This window comes from Myxocyprinus asiaticus, chromosome 22 (assembly GCF_019703515.2).
Source record: "Myxocyprinus asiaticus isolate MX2 ecotype Aquarium Trade chromosome 22, UBuf_Myxa_2, whole genome shotgun sequence".
NCBI classification, from domain to species: Eukaryota; Metazoa; Chordata; class Actinopteri; order Cypriniformes; family Catostomidae; genus Myxocyprinus; species Myxocyprinus asiaticus.
In genome coordinates this window covers 31,629,113-31,652,353 of record NC_059365.1, presented here as the reverse complement: position 1 = coordinate 31,652,353, position 23,241 = coordinate 31,629,113, and the positions used below count along the sequence as shown (strand labels likewise).

At 39.5% G+C, this 23,241-nt stretch overlaps 1 protein-coding gene across 3 annotated transcripts in view; it reads left to right on the top strand.

Moving 5' to 3' along the window:
• Positions 1-23,241, top strand: part of LOC127413042 (LIM domain-binding protein 2-like) — a 115,504-nt gene that overhangs the window by 3,954 nt on the left and 88,309 nt on the right. For all 3 annotated transcript variants that reach the window (XM_051649865.1, XM_051649864.1, XM_051649863.1), the window contains exon 2: positions 13,819-13,921. In XM_051649865.1, coding sequence (XP_051505825.1) covers positions 13,819-13,921 — 103 coding nt within the window. The remainder of the gene's footprint in view (positions 1-13,818; positions 13,922-23,241) is intronic.

The following is a 23,241-nucleotide window of genomic DNA, read 5'->3' as shown; positions in this document are numbered from 1 at the left end:
AATGTTTATTAGCCAAACATGATGATGTGCATTTGAAGCCAGTGGTAATTTAGCCCAGATTTTAAGGGAGAGTTCCCCCACCAGCCATCCATCATGTAGACATGCAGACTTTCTTAGTTTAAAAGTTCCAGGCATACAGCGGAACAACAGTGGTAGTACAGCACTAAAGTAGCTACTGTCAAACAAAGGTGTTTAATAACAAGTTGGCTCTATATTTCTCTGCATCAGTTATTTAATGACTGTACACTAAGGCCAACAAATCAATGTATTAGTACTAAAAATATGGGAATAATGCTCCATGGTGTGCAGCACATGACTGGAGTGAAAGTAGAAAAGCAGGAAGGAGCTTAGGAAAGCTAGACAAGAGAGCTCAAGAGTCCTGACTCTTGACTCAAGAGTTCTCAGTACAGAAGCTGCTGATTGATGTATTTTATTGTCCAAAGACTAACACTGTTCAGCCCATAGGCAGAAAATGAACTTTTGAGCAGAGCAGTTAGAGTGTTGAGTTTTAAAAAGTGCAGGAGAGTTTGTCACGGACCGCTGTTTGAGTCCACTATATAAATGGACTGTAATGAGTTAAAAGTGAAATGTGTAATTGTTATTTTTTTGGTTAAAATACTTTCTTCTATCCCAGATAAATGTGCAGAGATATGTATAGGTTGATTACCCCAAAAAGTGTCACTCTGTTTTGATTTAGCATCCAACTTGTTGCATCCGAAAATTCATATACCCTGAAATCAATCCCATTCAGCCAGATTACTCACAAGCGCCATCCACCATCAGATTTTTTTGCAAATCAAGTATGATCACATTTCTAGCACATTTCTAAATGCTGTACAAGTTAGGCTCAATTGACAGTGTTTGTAACATAATGTTTGTTATCACAAAAAATAATTTCAACTCGTCCCTCCTTTTCTTTAAAAAAAAAAAGCAAAAACTGAGGTTACAGTGAGGCACTTTGGAGGGTTTAAAGAGGCCCTATTATGCTTTTTGGGATTTTACCTTTCCTTTAGTGTGTAATATAGCTGTTTGTGCATGTAAAAGGTCTGCAAAGTTTCAAAGCACAAAGTCCACACAAAAGGGAGTTATTCTCTCCCACAGACAACACTGCTCAAGAACTACAAGAAACGGGCTGTTTGTAGTCCAGCCATTTCTTCCATAAAGTATCTACGTCACTATGTAACACATTTGAATAATGCCCGCCTACGGGCTACTTTGGCCAACCCTCAAACAAACGTAGTTATAGCAGAGGCCAGGATGAGTTGGGTTAGTGTTATTGCCATGTCAAGAAGACACCGTTTTCTTCACTGTGAAAGCAAAACCTGTTTGTTTGGACTTCCAAAGGCAGACGAATTGAAGAATCAGTGGTTAAAATGTATTTTAATTATTTACCAGTACAACCACAACCAATGCTGGATTTTCAAGATGGTTACTCCTGAAAGATGGTGCAGTTCCCACTTTATTGGGACAATCTGGCACTTCAGAATCACAACCTGTAAGTATGCTTGATTATTTGTGGATTTATCTGCTACCGAGAGTTCAAAAACAGAGTTTTGTGTTGTAGCTACGGTGTACACCCAGTGCACAGCTGTAGGCCTCTGCTAACATGCTAGCTAATGTTATTATGTTGAAATAGTTTTGCTAATCAGCTGCGGGCCTAATTTACCTACAGTTGTGTAGAATTATGCAGATTGTTTGTCTTTCTTACTATCATGAATAGTGATAAAGTGTGGAGATGGATTTATTTTTACAATCGGTAATTTTACATCTACAATCCACGGTAGTGCTCGGTTAACTTGCTGTGTAACGTTATTGTTTTGGTAAGGGTTTACTATTCAGCTGTGGGCCGTTTTTTCCTAAAACTATGTAACAAAATGGTCGATTTCAAGAGTCTTTTATAATTATCTAATTACAAGCTGTAATGTTACGGCCGCTATCCATGGTAGTTCACGGCTAACTTGCTCACTATCTCTCTAATACCACCGGTAATGTCCAACTGGGAGTAAGCCTCTATTCTCCGTTCATAGCTTGGGTGAAAAAAGTTCGGCTACACCCATTCCAGCAAAAGATGACTAACTTGGATGCACTACGTGTCTTTTACTTGAAGCTTTGTTAGGTTCACAATAATCAACAGTGTACATGTAAGAAAGCTACTAAATGAAAACTTACCATTGTGAAACGTCCTGCTCAAGTCATGCTTGCGAAGGTGGTTCGGGTCGATCAGCTTATTCTTTCAAACTTTCATTATCGGACTCAAACTGGTACGGCAAAAACCGACGCCATTGTTACCATAGTTACAATAGTGTTTACAGCTTTTAAGGAAGCCTGAAACTCGGTTATGGTAAGGGTCGTTACATTTCCGACTCACGCTCTTCACGGTTGACCAATCACAACAGACTGGACCAGCTGACCAATCAGAGCAGACTGGGCTTTTCGGAAAGGGGTGCTTTAAAGAGACAGCACCTAAATCAGAGCTTTTGAGCCAGAAGATGAAAATAGGTTTAGCAGAAATGTACAGTATGAGAAAAATTATGTGTTTTTTGAACATTAAAGCATGTAAACCTATTGTAGTAGACCCCCAAAATAAAATCATGAACCTGTAAATGAGCATAATATGGGCACTTTAAGGCTGAAATGTAAAGCTTATAATTTAAAAAAAAGCACTTACATTAATTATTCTGTTAAAACTTGTGAATTAGCCCCATTCACTTCCATTGTAAGTGCCTCACTGTAACACAAATTTTTGCTTTGTTTTAGGACAATTTAGGACAACCAAAATTGTGTTACCCATGAACATCTTTTTTATAGTTGCTCTAAAAAAATGTTTGGCAACTGTTGTTGTCAAATCAACCTCCAACAGATTTAAAAAAGAGATGAACAAACATCAAGGGTATAAACCTAAATGAGAAGCTATTAGAAATGAATTCTTAATTAAAACAACACTTCTGAGAGTGGCAAATAGATTTAAGAATTAAATTCACATAAATCAAAAAACAATACGCAAAACATTACGCAAACAATATACAATCAATATGGCAGTGGACTGACACTAAATAAATAAAAAAAAACACAATACACAAAAGTAAATATATACACAAACCTATTAGACATCAAATTTATAGTGTCTTTTGTAACACTCTCAATGCAGTATGCAGAGAGGTTTCAATATCAACCACGCTGAACCACTAATCTCCGCACAACTCTGACGTCGTCACAATACACACATCATAATTGGGATGAGAAATACAATATAGATCCTTCTTATAGGGTATTTATTTTACAGAGTATTTTTATTTAACCTTGTATATTAGAAAGGAGGGACAAGTCGAAATAAATATTTGTGTAATCAACATTATGCCACAAATGCTGTCAATTGAGCTTAACTTGTATTGAACCCTGAATCTTCCTTTAAGGGTTTATTGTAAAAAATGTATTATTAACTCTCCTTAACAATTTAAGGCAACTTACTACACAGCTTTTTTGAGGTAACTAAATTTAAGGAAAATTAGTTGAACCAACTTAACAATTAAATTTTAACCTTTACATGTACAACTAAGTTCAATAAACTCACATTTTAAAGTTTAGCAGTAGCTCTCATTGTTATGTATGAATTAATATAACAACAATTATTTAGATGTCTTCATAAGTTGCCATGCTTTGACCAAACATACATGAACAAATTTGTGCACCACAATATTAGTGTTTATAGAGGATATGATTCAAAATCAAAATTTTTACATTTACTGATATTAACTGATTTTTTCATGTCTGTGGGAGCGCTGGCCTTATTAGACGTGCAGTAAGTGGTTCTCAATATGTGAAATATTCAATCAGTTAGCAGTTGGGTGCAATCATCATGAGCGCAATGTAATTTTTTTTATCTTAAAACTACATTCAACTATGTAATCAGCTGCAGTACAAATTTGTTTTAAAGTGCCACCATTTGAAATTTGCAAATTCAAACAGTGCATTTGCTTGCTTTGAGGCATCCACTCTGTAAGAGCAGTTATGGCTGATTGCTTTTTAAGATGTATGCTGCATTTGAAAAGCTTTGCTAAACTGCCACATAAGCATATGCAAATAGGCAGGCTGGTTAACATTCAGAGGAGGAGTCTCGTCGACCTGAGCTGGTATAACCTTATTAGCATAGCACTCATTAATATTCACAGGCTCAGAGAAAGTGAGAAAATGAGAGAGATAGAGAGAGTAAGAAAGAGAAGGTGAGGTCACCAGGAAGAAAACAAATGAAAGGCTAGTTTTATTAATCTGTCTAATGGTTTTGGAATGGGATGCGTTTATGTAAAGCAACAATGCAAGTTCTCAATGGCATTTCGTTTGATCTAAGTCGATCGATAATGCATTTCACAAAGTCTGTGAGGTAAACCAATCATCGCAGCTCCTCCACAGTCCCATTAGGGCTTAAAATGGCACCAAATGGCAAATTAGTCTAACCATGTCCATCATCATTTATATTACATGATGCTTAATTGATTTTGTTGGCAGCAGGTGATAGACAATGGATTGTGTTTTAAGAGCTTGGGAAAGTTTTACATAAATTGATGTGCTCAAATCGACAAGCTTTGGTAAGCAGTCAGCATTATAGGACTGGGATATCTTACTAGGGGTGGAAATCTTTAGGCAATTTATGTTTCGATTTGATCTCGATTTTCGGAGTCACCATACGATTCTCAAACGATTCTTGATGCATCTCAATTTTGTAGCGTAGTAGCGCAAATATTTGACGAGTAAGTGGCTCATTGCCAAATTCTGTGTTAACATTCCAAATAAAAGCAGTACTTAAATATGTCTGCTCTGACCCACCAATAAGAATAGAATAAGCAGGTATAATTGCACTAGAGGTGGCTTTCCAGCTTTCAATAAATTACCGCATCAGAGCCACTTTAAACAGATGTAGCCCATCTGCCTCAAGGTTCGATGTGTTGTGCACTCTGAGATGCTATTCTTCTCACCACAATTTTACAGAGCGGTTATCTGAGTTTCCATAGCCTTTTTGTCAGCTTGAACCAGTCTGGCCATTCTCTGTTGACCTCTCACATCAACAAGGCATATTTGTCCACAGAACTGCTGCTCACTGGATGTTTTTTGTTTTTGGCACCATTCGGAGTAAACTCTAGAGATTGTTTTGCGTGAAAATTCCAGGAGATCAGCAGTTACAGAAATACTCAAACCAGCCCATCTGGCACCAACAATTCTGCCACACTCCAGATCACTAAGATAATTTTTTTTCCCCATTCTGATGGTTGATGTGAACATTAACTGAAGCTCCTGACCCATATCTGCATGATTTTATGCATTGCTTTGCTTCCACACGATTGGATGATTAGATAATCACATGAATAAGTAGATGTACAGGTGTTCCTTATAAAGTGCACAGTGAGTGTATGTCTGTTTACACAATGTAAATGCTAATTTTTGTGGTATAAATGTTGTTGCAGACTGCATGGCATTTATCTGTAATGTTTTGTTGTGTGTATGCTTTCCAGTAACCATAATTAATAATCATTCTTTTAAATATTCTGATTATTAATTTTTGTAGATCCACCCAGAATCGTTTGAGAAAGAATCGTGATGCATCAGTGAATTGACTTTTCCCCCACCCCTATATCTTAACAGAATTTGAAATATAGAATTCATGTTCAGATTTATATACAATATGATATTGACATTATTGTGCATTTATAGGTTTTATGGCCTTATTGATTGTTTGTGTTTTTATAAGATACAATTTACATTTTTGTCTCCTACACTGGTTTAAATCCTTTTTGACTTTGCCAAGTTTAAACCTTTTTAAACTTGAAGCTTTATTGTACATTCTCTTTGGCATAAAGATAATGCATTACCCTCTTATCAATTGGCTGCATTATGCAAAAACAGGTTGTGGGGTCCGGTCTGATGTGTGACACATTGAAAACAAAACAAGTAAAAAATGGATTCTCTGGAACAATAAGGTGGCGTTCAAACTGGCAGGATACTAGGACAATAGTCCCACCTTTTTCCTGCGGCTTTCCCATGTTCCTTCCAGGCAACACTGTTGTACTGATAACAGATAAAGAGGGATCACCCATTTTTACCAACATCCTGTTTTCAGACTTTTCTACGCAGATCATATTTTTTTTTGCTTTTGTCCAGCCCTGAGTGATGATGTTTTTGAGGAGCCTTGAATGTGTGTGTTATCATTTGATTGAATGTTGGACATTTATAAGTGGAACATCAATCTCTGAAAAGTGCTATTTGTCAGTTAGGAAGTATTCTACATGTGAAGATGTGCGGGTTTTTAACTATATTTCATCAATGTTTGGATGGGATGGCAACCTATCTATATTAATCTAAGAAAGCTGAGATGAGAACACATACTTAAATGCTTCAGTGTTCTGTAAACCAGCATAAACATGCTCTTGGGACTATGTATGTGTGTTATGTTAGTGCGTGTTGTGCAGTGTTAGCATAATGTTTGAGAAATGGCACAGGATCATAGTATTGTGTGTTCAACAATTAGGGTGCCAGACTAGAGAAAGCTAGTCAGATTGAAATGAAGTAGGAATACATCAAATTGGATTTCTGATAGCACAAGTGAACCCACCTTTCTGAAATTTTCATTGGTCAAGTTCAAATTTTCTCAACTTTTGGGTTGCATGACAGAGTGTCACTGTGCATTTTTACGCTACGTCTTGGCAATACACTATGCCTGTTGAAATCAATACATTCGAGTGTTCTGACACAGTATAGGCTAAACTAAAGTGGCACCCTTAGTGTTCTTCATCTTTCTGTGCCTTATTTAATTTGCATAATTCAGATTATATACACATATTACCTTAAAACAGACCCAAACATTGTCAACTATCAGTAATTCTTTACCAAACCTTAAAACAACAGCAGAACAGATGAGAACAGCCAGCTAAGAAAATACCCATAGAACTTGAAAACTTTGTTTACGCTGTTGTTGTTTACCAAAATGAGGTATCATGATTCGAAGTGTCAAATGTTTGTGTTTACTGTAATTTCGACCACAGTTTTGGGCTGTTTATGTAGTTAGAATTCCCTAAGATCTGTCTGTGGCTGCTGTCACTGATATGTAGGTGGATGAAGTTCAACAGCAGTTGTACAAACCCGGCACGTGATTGCCCACACAGAGCTCTGCTCAGCTCATCAAAGACCTTGTGTACATTTCATGAATCCTGAAAGGTGAGTCTAAATGGAGTCTGCCTAGCTGAGGATTTTTTAAATGTCAATTCGCAGATGTGGATATATAAGGACAATTTACACCAGTTCCCATGTTGTGGTGAATGCTTAGGTTGCTTTAGCACAGTACCATTCAAACAGAGAGGTGTTGATATTCCTCATAATACTATTAGGCCGGTTCACACTAGCCCAACAAATGGAAACAAACAAAGGAGGTGGAAACTACATACTTTCAAAATCGACTTGTTGGTGGGTTGCCTGAAAGATTAGTCGACTATTTGGTCTTAAGGAAGCCCTGTATATTTAGGCTTGTTTCGGGTTCACCTTACCCTGATCAAACACGTTTACATAAGACGTTTTAGCATTGAAACACTAAGTGAAATGTGAAGTTGAGACGTGTTTTTAAAAGTTGAATTATTTGAAACTCGACATGGCATCTTATAAACGCAACGCTCTTTATGTGACATTAAAAATGAAATGCCCTTGAAGGGCACTGCTGGAAGGGGATGCCAATCAAAGGGTTGTTCCAAACGAAAGTGAGCAACTGAATCTTTTCACAAAGGACCCTTCCATTAGTGAAGGGTACACCCTTACAGTACTGTCCTCCTCTCTTCAGAGTTCCTACTTCAAGGGCATTGTCCTTCAAAGTAAGTAGGGCATAGGGATGCTAACTTTTGTTTCGAATTTGCCCATTATCACACAATTTTGCCCCAACAAACACCAACATGTTTAACTTGCTGATTCAACAGAACCAAACAATGTTAGAAGTTGGTGCAGTTCCACTTTATATTAGGTGTCTTCTATTACTATGTACTAACATTAAAGTACATACAATACAGTGTACTTATTGTGTAACTACATGTTGTTCTCTTAAGAGTCACATTTGCTGCTACTGAGGTTGAAGTACGGCTAGGTTTAGGTGTAGGGTTAGGGTTTAGATTAGGGTTTAGGGGTAAGGTTAACAATGTAACTACAGATGTAATTAAATGCAGGTACTTTAAATGCAAGTATTGCAGCAACACATATTAACATAATACATACATTGTATAAATGGCTTTTTTTATAAATTGATAAAGTACATAGTAGTTAAAAACACCTAATATTGGGTTGTGCACTCGTTTTCACGCAAAACAATCTCTAGATGCTAGTTGGTGCTAGTTAACATTTGTTGGAGCAGTTTAAATGATGGTAGTAAGTGTAAGAGTTAGGTATGTGCATGAGTAATCGACTAATCGAATAGCCCACTTGTTCTGCACCAGCTAGTTGACAATTAAAACACTATTTGAATATCGCAAATTGATTTTTCTTTGCGCATTTGCCTGCTGTGAGCAGGGCTGAATACTACTTTCTGCCTGAATCTCTCACCAGATCCCACATTTACAAATTAGTCCACTGGAGGGGTGCTATGGATGAGTATCGTCGAGTTGTTGGATGAGAGACGTTATGATGGCGTATGTGGTTTTGAAAGCAAAGCCTAGTGTACTAGGCAACCAGCAATACTTAATATTAGTAATATTTTGAATCTTATTTCATTATTTAATTCTATTAATATTCAGTTCTTGTTGAAGTCATCCAAACCAATAGTGGAAAGGAACTTTGAAGCAGTATGTGAAACTCAGAAGCTTATCAGACCAGTATGTGTGTATGTGCGTGAAATCTCTGAACACGGGCAGAGCACATTTTCCAAAAACCCAACCACTTGTTTTTCTGAATAATAACATGTGAAATTCTAAAAATATGATGGCCTTTATATAGACTCATATGTGCATTACACTAATGCCTTCAGCATTGGTTTCTATGTTTCTAAGCTCCGGGTGGGTGCAAATATTTTTTATTTTTAAATCTTTTTTTTTATTTTTTATAAATGCGTATTGTTAATTAAATTTTGTTCCCCAACAAAAAAGCATTGTTTGTTGAAGATACCTTATTTTGAAACCATTCTTGGTACTGTTTGTGGACAAAAAAAAATATTAGTTTCACGTACATACTATACTTTTAACCTACATATTTTAACCTACATTTGAATTTACGAGTAATCAATTACTTGTTTTTTGTGGGTTAGAGTTCTTGACTACAATTTCATTTTTTCTTTTTTCTTTTTTTTACCATCCCTGGTAAGAGTGTGTGCATGTGTCGCAAATTTGGTTGTCTTTGGTCAGGACATATCAGTTAGTTGGTGTGTATGTATGTGTGCTGTAAGAAGGAGCCGCTATTGTTATTTACAGAGGATATAAGACGTTGTTGTCTCTCTAAGCTCCTGGATTTACTATAAATCCGTGCTGCTTGGCCCCGGCAGAGCAGTGACTGGGTCGAGAGCCTCCATTGGCACATTGATGAATCCCTTTAGTCATTCCAATCAATACGGCTTTATCTTCAGGCAACCCATGCAGGCACCAATGTTAGTTCACCTGGGGTCCTGAAGGACTGATCGGTGCGCCGTATGTCAACGCTCACTATCAGCTATAGCATGCTAGACAGTCACAATCAGCAGTGAAGCCAGGAACCTCTCATTTTCTATGTCAGCTACAGATTACTGATCTATAGCTGAATTTCTCCCCCAGCTGTAATGTTATGTGTCATCATTATCAAACATGATCTATGTCTCTGAAATGTAGCAGCTTTAGATTATTTAATCTGTCAGTCAAGAACAAAAACATACAAGAACAGCACAAAAGGTTAGAGATTTATCACTATATATCCAAAACACATAGCTAGGGAACAACTTCTGAGAAGTATTATATAAAAATGGCCCTATTTAATTGAAAGGAATAACAGTTGTATCCAGTTCTGTCCAGCTTTGGCACATCACATACCTGTACGCAAGTTTACAGATATACTGTTTGCGAGGGCTGCTGAGGCATTAAATAGGGTTAATTAGTGCAAATGGCTGATCAGATTTCCTATTGATTGTGACAGTGTAGATTGCCTTCCAGATAAATGAAATCCTGTAACTCTGGAGCCTGCTGCAGATACTGATAATGCTGTTAGCGGCCATTAAAGTCCTTTCTTATTAGCTTATAACAAAGTAATTAAAACATTGAGAGTGTAACGTAATTAAGTTGCATGCTAACTCAATATTTTGTCCATGTTATCTCAACATATATGCCTGATATCTTCATTTCAGAGTATATTAGAGGGATCATTCACCAGTTTTGAACATTTGGGTCATTATCTTTATTATTTAGTCTCAAGCAATTTCATGGAACATCTCAGTTGATTGTGATTTACAAGATAAGCAAATATAGGTCTTACAAATCGTATCGATGAAGTCATTTGATATAGTAATACTTTTTAAATAACCTTGGTAGAATTGGTGTCATAGATGACACTTAGAGTCAGTATTTTATTGTTTTTAAAAAGTATAGAAGTGTTCGCGTTTAAGATAATTTCATTGTCAGATAATGCATCTGATCACCCATTTGCAAGTTTCTCAAGATTACATCACAATGATGTATATTAAAATAAAAAGCATTGTTACAGTAGAAATATTTAGTATTTCAATACTCACAATATGCTCTCTTTAAAATATTTAATTCATTTTGTTTCATTAATATTTACATTTGCCATTTTAAATTTGTACATATGTAAGGGATGATGTACAGTCAGCCGGTTGTCATCACAAAATAAACCCAGACAGGGTGATCAGGACCCTGAGGCAGAGCAAAGGGGCAATAACAACCGACTGACAGTACCTTACATTATCTCTTTTATTACATGGCTACTAACCAAATAAATGGACATGAAACATTGATTTGTGTTGAAATTATGTAATTACGTCAGAAAGAAGAAATTGCTGAACAGCTGATTTGCACCTCCAGTTTGCATCAGAGTTCTGGTGGTTTATTATTTTGCAAAAATGACTGACTGCTCATTATCCAGCTTATTACAAGACTGATCCATATCTGCATGATTTTATACATTACACTGCTGCCACACGATTGACTGATTAGATAATTGCATGAAGAAGTAGATGTACAAGTGTACCTAATAAAGTGGCCGGTGAGTGTATGTATTTATTACAGGGCTCTCTTGAATACTCGATTCTGTTTGGTAAATGGCACCATCTTGCAGTCTGATATGTCTAAGTAACAAATGCACAACCTGGGATTAAGTCATATCAGACCGGTTACTAGACCCGTTAAATCCTACATTATTACATGTCTCTGTTAGCATTGAGATGTTGAAAGCCTTGTGAAAAGCCAAATGCATTGTACTGTATTTAATGTTTAACAATTGTTGTCAGATCCATTCATAGTGTGTTTTTGTGTTCTACTCTGGAAAGTGAAAAAACAACTTAAACTTTAGGTCTCCATCAGAATTATTTATGAAGATCTAGGCATCATGCCTAACCTGAGGTCAAAGTTCATCATTCTTAGAGTAAAAGAGGTGACCATACAGATGGATCCATGAGCCGTGGGCCATTGACCCCTGTATCAGGAAGATGTTGCAGTAAAGAAGATCAGTGAACCCTCAAAGAGAGCAGTCAACACCTTCTGATACAAACACTGTTTGATAAGCTCAGCTCAAGAGTTCCATCAATGGAACTGTGTAGAGATATTGAACTGTAAGGGAGCTCAGAGAGCACTGGGATTTCAATCACCACTACATTGATGCTGTACATTGTGATGCGATATGGCAATTTTCCAGCTGAAAGGGAAACGATACTGACTCAAGTCAGTTAAATACAGGGCTATGAGAAACATCTGTGTTTCTAGAATCATCTAACAAAGAAAAAGAGGAATAAAGAGAAAGATAGAAAGTGATTAGAGAGAAGGAAGTTTGTTTTGTATCCTTAAAGCTTTGCCGATCCCCAAGAGGCCAAGATGGGGAAAAAGGTAAGACAGAGAAAACAAATGAAAGCAGGATTATCTGAAGTCAAATGTCCTGCTAAGTATGAAAACAGGGATCAATCACACACAAATACATGCACGCCAGTGGATGGACCATGTTGAAATAGGATGAACTTCTATTCTATAGGGTGCCTACTCTCTGATGATACATGATTTTCTAAAGCCTCTACATCATCAATCCATTTCTGGAAACCTATTGTATTAATGTACTAGATGTCTTCTTTTGGAAGTGTCCGCACTCTTCTGGATAGGCCCGGATTGGCCATTGGGAGCACCGGGAGAATTCCAGTTGGCCTGGCCTGTCTTGCGCTTGATTTGACCCACTGTTTTATTGTTATTTTATGATTGTTATGATTTTATTTTATTGCCTGCCCGATGCAGAGTCCGCTTATTGTAAGCATGTCTGTGTGTCATGTGTGATAGTCCAGAACTAATAACCAGCTGTGTTGGACAACGGCAGCCCTCTGACATATTGAACGGAAAAACCATCGCCTTTGTCAAAACTGATCACTCACTTACACTGACTGAGATGGCAGGTCTTATAGGGCACTGACTCGCTTCCAAAACAACACATGCTAGACGGTTTCCTCCATGCTGGAAAACAGCACTTCTAGAATAAGGGACGCAGGACTAAAGGTCTCCAGGGTCGGCCACTATGTAATGTGATGCTGCCTGAAGTCGACAGCCCTAATTGTAAACATCTGAGAGGGCTTGTGATCTGTCACTAGGCAACATGGGCCAGATGGCAACATTGGGCTAAACAACGTCTGTTAGAATCAAAGCACTGTCAATCACAGGATGCAGCGAAGTCTAATTTTGCATATGCTGTGGATGTTAGTAGCTAGTATGCCATATGATGAAGTGGCCTTGATTTAATTTAAGTGAATCAGCAAATCTTTCCATAAGCTGGGGATTTGGAGTTTCTAGGTGCCTAGGATGTACACAATTGATAAAGAACTTTGTTGTTATTGTGGATTTTAATAACAGTGCACCACATATAACACATTTTTAATTAAGAAAAAGTTTATGAGCTCAGATCATTTGAACATTAAATTTGCAAAACAGTCTCAAAATGAGCTTTTAAGAGAAAGCAGCAAGGTATCAGTGAGAAAGTATGGTACTCTAAACTGCTACTGTTTTGCTTACATGAAAGCAAGAATTGAAAATGTCTTTGTGTTTATTAATTATGGATGGTACTTGACAAAGGACTCAGAGTTACAAGTAAATGAGTGATAATAACATTAATCGGTTAACCTGCACCCCTTTTGATCATAAACAGCAAAATGACATAACCAAACCGAATGTTTGAAGCTCATGAACCCTTTGGACTACAGGAATAATTGTGGTAGTTTTGGAAAGAAGGCACTTGGGAGCTGTTGTCCAAAAGTCTGAATTAAAGAGTTTTTTGTTTTGTTTTGTATTATGTTTCGTTTCTGTGTGTTTATAGTGGATGTTGAAATTTTGGGTTTGTTGACTGCAGGGATTTGTGCAATACTACAAATATAATACAAATACTATACCAACCTTGAAAACATTACTGTACTCTGTGAATTTATATATATATATATATATATATATATATATATATAAAAGAGACAAATTTAAACCAACTGGTGCAATGCTCAAAATTCAGTTTTTCAGTTTCAAACTTGCAATATTTTTATCCTCTCCCACTTTTTACTCTGTTAAATACATTTATAAAACTGGCAGAGCATATAACAGTGTAATTAACTCTCGTTAATTAACCGTGACTCTCTCTCTTCCTCAGGAGAGTGATAGTCTGTGGTGGGATGCATTTGCTACTGAGTTCTTTGAAGAGGATGCTACATTGACCCTGTCCTTCTGCCTGGAGGATGGACCAAAAAGATACAGTAAGATTTAGGTTTTAAATATTTTTTTTAAGCCAGTGTCATCTTTTCTTTAAAGCTTTTATTTGTCTTCTGGGAAAACAAGGTTGCATTTACAATAATCCTGGCTGCTGCAATGAGCACTTTCAAAGAATAAATTATGTGATATTCCTGATGTTGAATCATAGGAATATATTTGAGTTTTGTTAAATTATATGACAGTTAAAATGTATGTCACTAATGTGAGGCAGTTAGTCTCAAGCAAATTAGACTTTTTACAGTTATGACCATGAAACTGTCAGCACTAATTATTCTTGGACGGATGGAATTTCTGACCAAAACGTTTACACACATTTCCCTGCCACTTTCTGTGTTGTTGTAAAACCATTCACTAAAACTGCTACACCAGTTTTTGAATGAGGTGTTGTCTACTGTTGTGGTATCAGCGATTTCAGATTTACCACCCCCTACACGTCATGTAAAACTAATGAATTGTGGTTGGTCACCTTACAGAGTGTCCTAACCAGACATGATACAATAAAGCTACAAGCGATAAAAGCTATTTCGTCCATGTAAATCTGAGTTTTTGTCCTAACCAGCCACAATCATGACAAGAGTCATGTGACAGGGCATGTTGTTGATTGCCTGGTTTTTGTTTCTGTGATGTTACATCAGACTGATCTCACTGTGAATTCAGTAGTTCTTTAGCTGGATTTGGTCTGTGCTTACTGTAATTGAAACCTTGACCCGAGTGGCTGAAGCTGCAAGTGTTGTTGAAAGCATGGGCACATGTGAGCTCCAGTTTCCAGTTGAAATGTCTATGGAGTGGCACCAAAACGAGTTGTATTTTTAGTTGTAAATGATGTAATACAGTCAACAGGAATGCATATTTTATTAAACATCTGAACTAACCCAAACCCTAATCCTAAATCTAACTGTCAGTGCAGTAAAAAATGTAATCTTAGAGGGAAAATGCAACCTTAAAATCATGTTCATCTTTGATTATTTGAACGTGATTATTCCTGGTTTACATGGGACTAGAACGTGTGTTTCTAAGACTGCTCATGCAACACGCTATCAGTAGCGCCACAGGAAAAAGTAAACACATTTAATTTGATGCAATGATGTCTGAAGGGAAATGGCGCTTCTCAGTAATTCGGCAGAATGGGTTCGATATCAAGGAACTGAAACATTATTTAGCAACTAGGGATGGGCATTTTGGTCATACTGACAGCTCGAGTACTCGACAGAAAAAAGGAGCGAGTACTCAAGTACTCGTATTCCTTGGGGGTGGGGGTGGGGGGGTAATTGATCTCGCAACGAGTGTATACTTTTGATAATTGGATAATTTATTTAAAACTCACAGTTCAACAACAGTATTTTCTTGAACATGAACATTAGGCTACTGAACCTCACATATTGCAAAAGTAATAAAAACTTCCACTGTTAACACATCTCTGGTATTAATGTCACGTAAACTTCCAATGTTAACACGTCGATTCATTTCACGTAAACTTAACTTGTAGCCTACTGTTAACACATCCCAGGTATTAATTTCAGATAAATGTCCACTGTTAACACATCTCTGATATTAATTTCATGCAAACTTAACTTCCACTTTTAACACATCTCTGGTATTAATTTCACGCAAACTTAACTTCCACTGTTAACACATCGATTAATTTTTGTAAACTTAAGTTCTACTGTTAACACATCCCTGGTATTAATTTCACATTCTGACTCATTCAGGCTATGCAGCTAGCCTACATGTTTTTATTTAAAAAGATGAGCCGGTCTACATGCTCAGGTGAAAGCCAAGTGCGCAGTCTATTCACAACTAGACCCGCGGTGGAAAAAACGCTTTCTGCTGGCACAGATTGTCGCAGGAATGGACAAATACCACTGATCAAGGACACTGAGCTTTCTGTACCTTTTCTAATTTACCTGCCACCACAGTAACGGTTCCTGGCTTAGGGTGATGCATGGCTGACTGAGGTAGCTTTTGATTTCATGTGCTGCGAACAAACATCACTGGTGCTGTAATCCTCTCCAAACAGAGTGTGGAGAGCTGTTGCTGCCCCAGATTGAAAGTCTCTATGTTCAACGTCGCTGTGTTCGGCAGCACCTATGCTATCTGGAACGGTGTCACAAAGCTGTTGCAGTTTCTCCTTTACTCTCTGTCGAAGCTCTGGCTCAAGAAACTTGAGATGTTTGTGCCTTGGGTTTAATGATGAGGTGACCAGAGATAGGGCCACTTTCTTTGCATCTTGCCGGTCAACTGCGAATATGCGCCGTTTCAGAGACTCTGCCACGGATGTTTTGAAATCAGACACTCTCTGAGACTCTCCGCTCTGTACATTTAGGTGCCTGGTGATGAGTCTATTTTTGATCGGATACACCATTGAAATGCCCACATGTGTCTCAGTACACATTGCAGTTGTGGCACACTTCAAAGACTGGAGCACTGGAGTCAAATCTTCAATAGTTTGCCAGTGCTCATCTGTCAGCTCACGTGTCCTTGCATCTGACAGTTTCGTGACATTATGATCTGAGAGAGTAGCTGACACAGACCACCTCTGTTCGAGGAGACATTCAAACATGTCACAGACCGAATTCCAGCACGTATAACAACACTGAATCAGTTTGTGTTCAGGTAGGATTTGTTGTTTTTGTTTTTGCTTGAACGACATTGTGGCTTCTGTGCTGTGGTGAAAATGTGCAACCGATCGGCTGCTTGCAGCTATCACATGGCTCAAACTAGGAACTTTGAGGCCCTCATTAATTGCAAGCTGAAGTGTGTGGGCAAAGCAAGGCACTGATTCCCATAGATCTCGATTCGTCAGAACCATATTACTTACATTATCATGAACACATGCTAACACTTTCTCAGACGTCGACAGCCACTTTTCTGTTGCACCCTTTATATAGTTTGCTATGTTCACAGCTGTGTGTCTTTCATCAAAACTGTGCATTTCTAATACTGCACTGTGAATTTTCCATTCACTGATGTAGTGGCATGTTAGTGTTATATAGGACTCAGTAGTTAGCGAGGTCCACAAGTCAGTAGTGACAGCAACCCTTTCTAGCTTCAATAGGGTGTCTTTAAGTAAAGAAGCACTCCTTTCATATAGAGTGTCTATTCTTATGGTGATTGTCTTGCGAGAAGGCATGTCATATTGGGGCTCAATGTAATTAATTAATTCTCTAAATCCTTTCCCCTCAACAAAACTTAGAGGCAGTACATCTTTGGCTAACATTTCGGCTATTAGCTGTGTTGTTCTCTCAACTCTGCTAGCATCGTATATATGTCTGACTGTAGTGAAAGACGTCATTCGTGTCTGGCTAGCGTCTTCGTTTTCGCTCAACATTTTGTGTTTAAATGCGAGGTGATGCTGCATTGTACTAGTGGTAGAGTTGTATGACAGCTTTGCGCTGCATAACTTGCACTGCACTGTGTTTTGTTCAATTTTGATGAAGTGTTTCCACACATCACTGCGCGTTTTCGAAGCCATAGTTAGCTACAGCTAGGCTCCTGCTTGACCACAGTAATAGTTTCTGAAAACTGTTCAGTTCAGTCTCAGTGGACCGTAAGTTCCCGCCCCCAATGTCACTGTAACCAATCACAACATTTTTAAGGATTGTTTTTTTTTTTTTAAATGAAGATACGGATCCATTTCTGGAAGGATTTATGTTGTGTTGTTTAGTACTGGACTTGGATCGTTGTAAAATGTATTTCATGAAGTAGCAAGATTATATATTCGATAAACATTCATTCAAGCATTTAATTGTGTTGTCATGATCGATCATTGCTGTCACTTGCGAGTACTCGATGCTCGAGTACTCGTGCCCATCCCTAGTAGCAACATGTTGAGTTCCTGTGTATCATATGGGTCGCTTTGAGAAGACATAGCAGATTTGTTCTGTTTGCCTGTTATTGTGCCAGTTTATTTTTTGAGGGGGGTTTATAATTCGTAAATTGACTTGCTAGGTTATTATTTGTGAATTATTATGTCTGCAGAGTTGCCAGAATTTGCCTGAACACATTGAAAAATTTAAATGTTAGAGAGTAATTGTTTGCAGCGAGTTCACTAATGTAGTTTTGGTTGCGTTATAGGGCTCTGCTAGCCTGCCTTTTTGTCTTTTTTCTCATTTTCTCTTCTGTAGGACCACATGTTTTCCCCATCCCCTGTTCACACATTCTCTCCCTTTCTCTTTCTCTCTCTTGCTCTGCCCCTCTGATGATTTGAGCTGTGTTGTCTGTCCTTATTGAGTTCTCTGCTTTTGGTTAGTCATGCAGAACACTCTGCCTGTTGAAAAGAACAAGTGAGTCTAACTCCGGCTGTTCACTAAGGCCCACTTCCATCCCCTGGTGTCTTGTAGTGCTGATAGATTCAGAAATACATACTTTTATTATGCAAAATGAATGTGCCATTTGACTATGGGCAGCATTACCATAGACTCAGCCTTTGCCTCTTTTCAAAACATTAAGGTTTTCTTAATATTGTTCACTTTTAATTGATCAATGATGTTACTCAGGGGAAAGAGAGTGACATTCAACAGTTAAATGTTTAATTTTAAAGACTTCTACTGAAAGAATGCATTACCCCCAGCGTCTTACAGTCAATGTAGTTTCAAAGGCCTTTTTTGTATGTTAATTCAAAGTCGCAGTACGTAATATTTTGTAATCCTCACAGGCGGCTTAAAAAAGTCAAAAGACCAAAAGCTGCACTTGCTCTGGAAGCCCATGGGGAACAAATCCCGCTTATCGATTGAAGGGGGAGTTCAGTCCGTCTCTTGTGACAGCTCATCTTTAGTCTTCAGAAATGACTTCTCTTAGTTTCAGCCACAAACATACACCCTCACTCCATCACTGTCGCTCATACGCACACAAAAATGTGGCGTTCTACTTTGCTTAGGCTCTCTATAAATTTCTCTATCCTCACTTCACAAAGGATCATTAAGGATTTTCCAGCATCACATCAGTATGTTTGTTTTATTCTTGGCTGACATGTTTAATCACTGTTCAAGTTTCATAGAGTAATTCATTCCTCGGGTTTTCATCTCAAGATGTTAGATCAAAGATAATCTAATCCACTTTTTTGTTCAACTTGTGATGCTTTATAGGAGAAGTCCTGCTTTAATGTATCACCTCTCTATGAATTATTCATTTGAAAAAAAAAAAGACGTATCCCTCACATCCAGTATCGCATTTTCATTACACAGCTTTTTCGGAATACTTGTTTCTGCAACATTATGTGGTCGAATATTTTTCTATTATACATTATAATATATAATTAGTTTTAATGCTAAAGTGTATAATTCTGTACCCTATGTGTTTTTCTTCTACAAAACCTTAAGGTCTCAATTTTACCTTTCAAAATTTACAAGCTGTAGATTTTATGTCATACTAAAGTAATTTTCCATAATAAGCATAACGATTTTAATTTCTTTGTTTTCAGACCAATCTATCATAATCATAGCTAGAATATTTTGATACTCAAAATACATTATTCTGCACAGTAAATTACAACATGGCATTTATGAACAGAAATGCTAGCAAATGGTTAAAAGACATCTAGTTTTTTTTCACAACACAAGAGAAACTACAGCTTTGGCATACATCTATTTTTCTTTAAATTTTTTGTTTTACTTTTAAGATGTTTTATTCATCCTCTACTTTTATTCTTACTGGAAAATATTCTTAGCTTCTCAGATGCTCGGTCACATCACATGTTCATTACACAGTTGTTTTAAATCAAGAAAGGCTCCTACACCAGGTCTTCTAAGCAACCAAATTGGCCCGGTTGCTAGGGAGGGTAGAGTCACATGGGGTAACCTCCTCGTGGTCGTGATTAGTGGTTCTCGCTCTCAGTGGGGCGCATGGTAAGTTGTGCATGGTTTGCATGAGCCTCCACGTGCGGAGTCTCCACGGTGTCATGCATAACGAGCCACGTGATAAGATGTGTGGATTGACTATCTCATATGCGGAGGCAACTGAGACTTGTCCTCCACCACCCGGATTGAGGTGAGTAACCGCACCACCATGAGGACCTACTAAGTAGTGAAAATTGGGCTTTCCAAATTGGGGAGAAAAAGGGAATAAAAAAGAAAGAAAGGCTCCTATAGGCTGATAAACCTCAAATGACAAGTTCATGATGACAAATTAAATTAAATTAAAGGATTAACAAGATTAAAAATATGTTATATTTGCTTTAGTTTTGTCTTGGTTTATGCACAGTACCTGCAATCATTCAGAGATGACAAATAAAAAAAATTTTTTTTTTAAATAATTTTAGAAATGTCTCCTCACCATAAGTAAATAAATAAATAGCAGATGTCTTCAGTAAACTGAGAAAAATCTCATTAAATCATAAAATATCCTTTACAGTACATGCAGAAAAATAAGATGCACTAAACAAGGACTTTACACTTATATATTCACAAACATGTACAAAATAAACTGTGGCCATTATTTCACCGCAGAACCATTGTGGATAGATGGATAATGGATGGATAATTGAAATGCATTAGTTTAAATGGATTCACTTTCTCTTCTCTCTTTCACACTCTCTTTTTCTCTTTTCAGAATTGCTTATTTACACACTCTGTGCCTCTTTCTCCCTTCTCTCTTTCTTTTTCTTATTCTCACTCTGCTGGACTGAAGCTTATGGTCTGTCATTTGGCTCTCTCATTTCTTCTCCCCTTTGCTCTTCAGTGATGATTTGTTATCTGTATACGTTTAGTTAGATTTTCATTTATACACAACTTGTAACTTCTGTGTCAAAACAAATGCAGTTCCCTATCTGTCACTCACTCGACATTGTATCGATGTAGTGACACTAGGGTTCGCACTTGGGAGCCCCAAACACCTCTGATCTTTGAGAAAAGGCCAATGAGAATTGGCAAGTGGAATTTGCATGCCACTCCCCTGGACATACGGGTATAAAAGGAGCTGGCTCACAACCACTCATTCAGATTTTTTCTTCGGAGCCCAGCGGTTGTGTTCAGCGAGCTGAGTCCTCTGCCTTTCCATTCACCTCTAAAAAACTGTTGGATTTACGGCGCATTACAGCGGCTTCTCCCACTCGTGCACTGGTGTAGTGCAGAGAACACCCCTGGGTGCTTAGACAGTCTAAAAGAGTATATATTCTTGCGATAAAAGAGTATATTTTCCCTACTAAAAGAGTGGCACTGACGGAGAGCGTTTTTTTAAAGATGCCTTTCCGTCTGTGTTTATTTATTACCTCTCCGCTTCTGATGGCCATGATCGCTGTCTTACGTGCTTGGGCGCTGCCCATGTGGAGACAGCGTTCATGGACAGGTCATGTTCTCACTGCGAGAACATGACCATGGCAACGTTGCGGTCGCGGCTTTCCTTCATCAGAGGGAAAGCCACCCCAGCAGCTCCCCGCCTTGGTCCTTCTACCTACGGGTTTGAGGCCGCGGCGGTTAGCACTGGGGCCGATTTGGAAACCTCAATGGGTGCCACTCCACCGGGTAACTCCCCACAGACCTCCCATTCCTCAGTACGCTCGTTTGCCCCAGTCGAATTCTTGGATGAGACCGCCGGCTCGTCTCAGGGCGAGTTCGCGATCTCATTCGCCGCTCGCGAAGTGGATGAACTCTCGATCGCCGATCTGCCGCTACCTGTTCAGCCCTTGGACGGGCCTTGCATTCCTGCGGGCAGGAGTCCCCTTAGTGCAAGTACCTCTGGTGTGTCGTGGTTACGACAGATGCCTCCAAGCATGGCTGGGGCGCCGTTTGCAACGGGCATGCAGCCGCAGGCTCCAGGACAGGGCTGCGACTGCGGTGGCATGTCAGCTGTCGCAAACACGCTGTCACGACAGGTCACGCTCAGGGGAGAGTGGAGACTCCACCCCCAGGTAGTCCAGCTGGTTTGGAGTCGATTCAGTCAAACGCAGGTAAGCCTGTTTGCTTCCCGGGAATCCTCCCACTGCCCACTCCGGTAAGCTCTGACCGAGGCTTCCCTCAGCACAGATGTGCTGGCACACAGCTGGCCCCAGGGGCTGCGCTAGTATGCATTCCACCCAGTGAGCCTACTTGCATAGACCCTGTGCAAGGTCAGGGAGGACGAGGAGCAGGTCATCCTAGTGGCACCCTACTGGCCCACCCAGAATTGGGTCTCGGACCACACACTCCTCGCGACAGCCCCTCCCTGGTGAATACCCCTGAGGAGGGTTCTCCTCTCTCAGGGACGGGGCACCTTCTGGCACCCGCAACCAGACTTCTGGAATGTTCATGTCTGGCCCTTGGATGGGACACGGAAGACCTAAATGGCCTACCACCCACGGTGGTAGACACGATCACTCAGGCTAGGGCTCCCTCTACGAGGTGCCTGTATGCCTTGCAGTGGCGTCTGTTTGCTAAGTGGTGTTCTTCCCGACGTGAAGACCCCCAGAGATGTGCAGTCGGGTTGGTGCTTTCCTTAGTGCAGGAGAGGCTGGTGGGGTGGCTTTCCCCCCCACCTTGAGGGTGTACGTTGCCGCTATGGCGGCGCACCACAATGCAGTTGACGGTAAGTATTTAGGGAAGCACGACCTGATCATCAGGTTCCTTAGAGGCGTGAGGAGGTTGAATCCTCCCAGACTGTGCCTCATTTTCTCATGGGAACTCTCCGTGGTCCTGCGGGGAGCCCTGTTTGAGCCCTCGAGTCAGTTGAGCTAAAGGCATTCTCTTGAAGACTGCTGACTGAGCTCACGTCCATCAAGTGGGTAGGGAACCTGCAGGCATTCTCTGTCAGCGACACTTGCCTGGAGTTCGGTCTGGAATACTCTCACGTGGTCCTGAGACCCCGACCAAGCTATATGCCCAAGGTTCCCATGACCCCATTTAGGGATCAGGTGGTGAACCTGCTAGCGAAGCTTCCCCAGGAGGAGGCAGACTCAGCCTTTTCATTGCTGTGTCTGGTGCATGCTTTGCGCATCTACTTGGATCGCACTCTTTTGTCTGCTTTGGAGGACAGCAGAATGGGAGCGCTGCCTCCAAACAGAGGATCACCCACTGGGTCGTTGACGCCATCACTTTGGCATACCACACCCAGGACGTGCTGCCCCCCTTGGGGCTTCGGGCACACTCCACCAGGAGCGTGGCGGCCTCCTGGGCCCCGACCAATGGCGCCTCTTTGGCAGACATCGGTAGAGCAGCGGGCTGGGCAACATCCAATACTTTTGCGAGGTTCCTCAATCTCCGGGTTGAGCCGGTTCGTCCCGTGTTTTGTCAGGTACAAACAGGTAAGTTGGCGGGACAACTGGCCGGGTGTACCGCTTAATTATAGTGCCTTTCCCCTCCTGGAGGGGGAGACGTGGGCTTGTTACCCCCCAGCC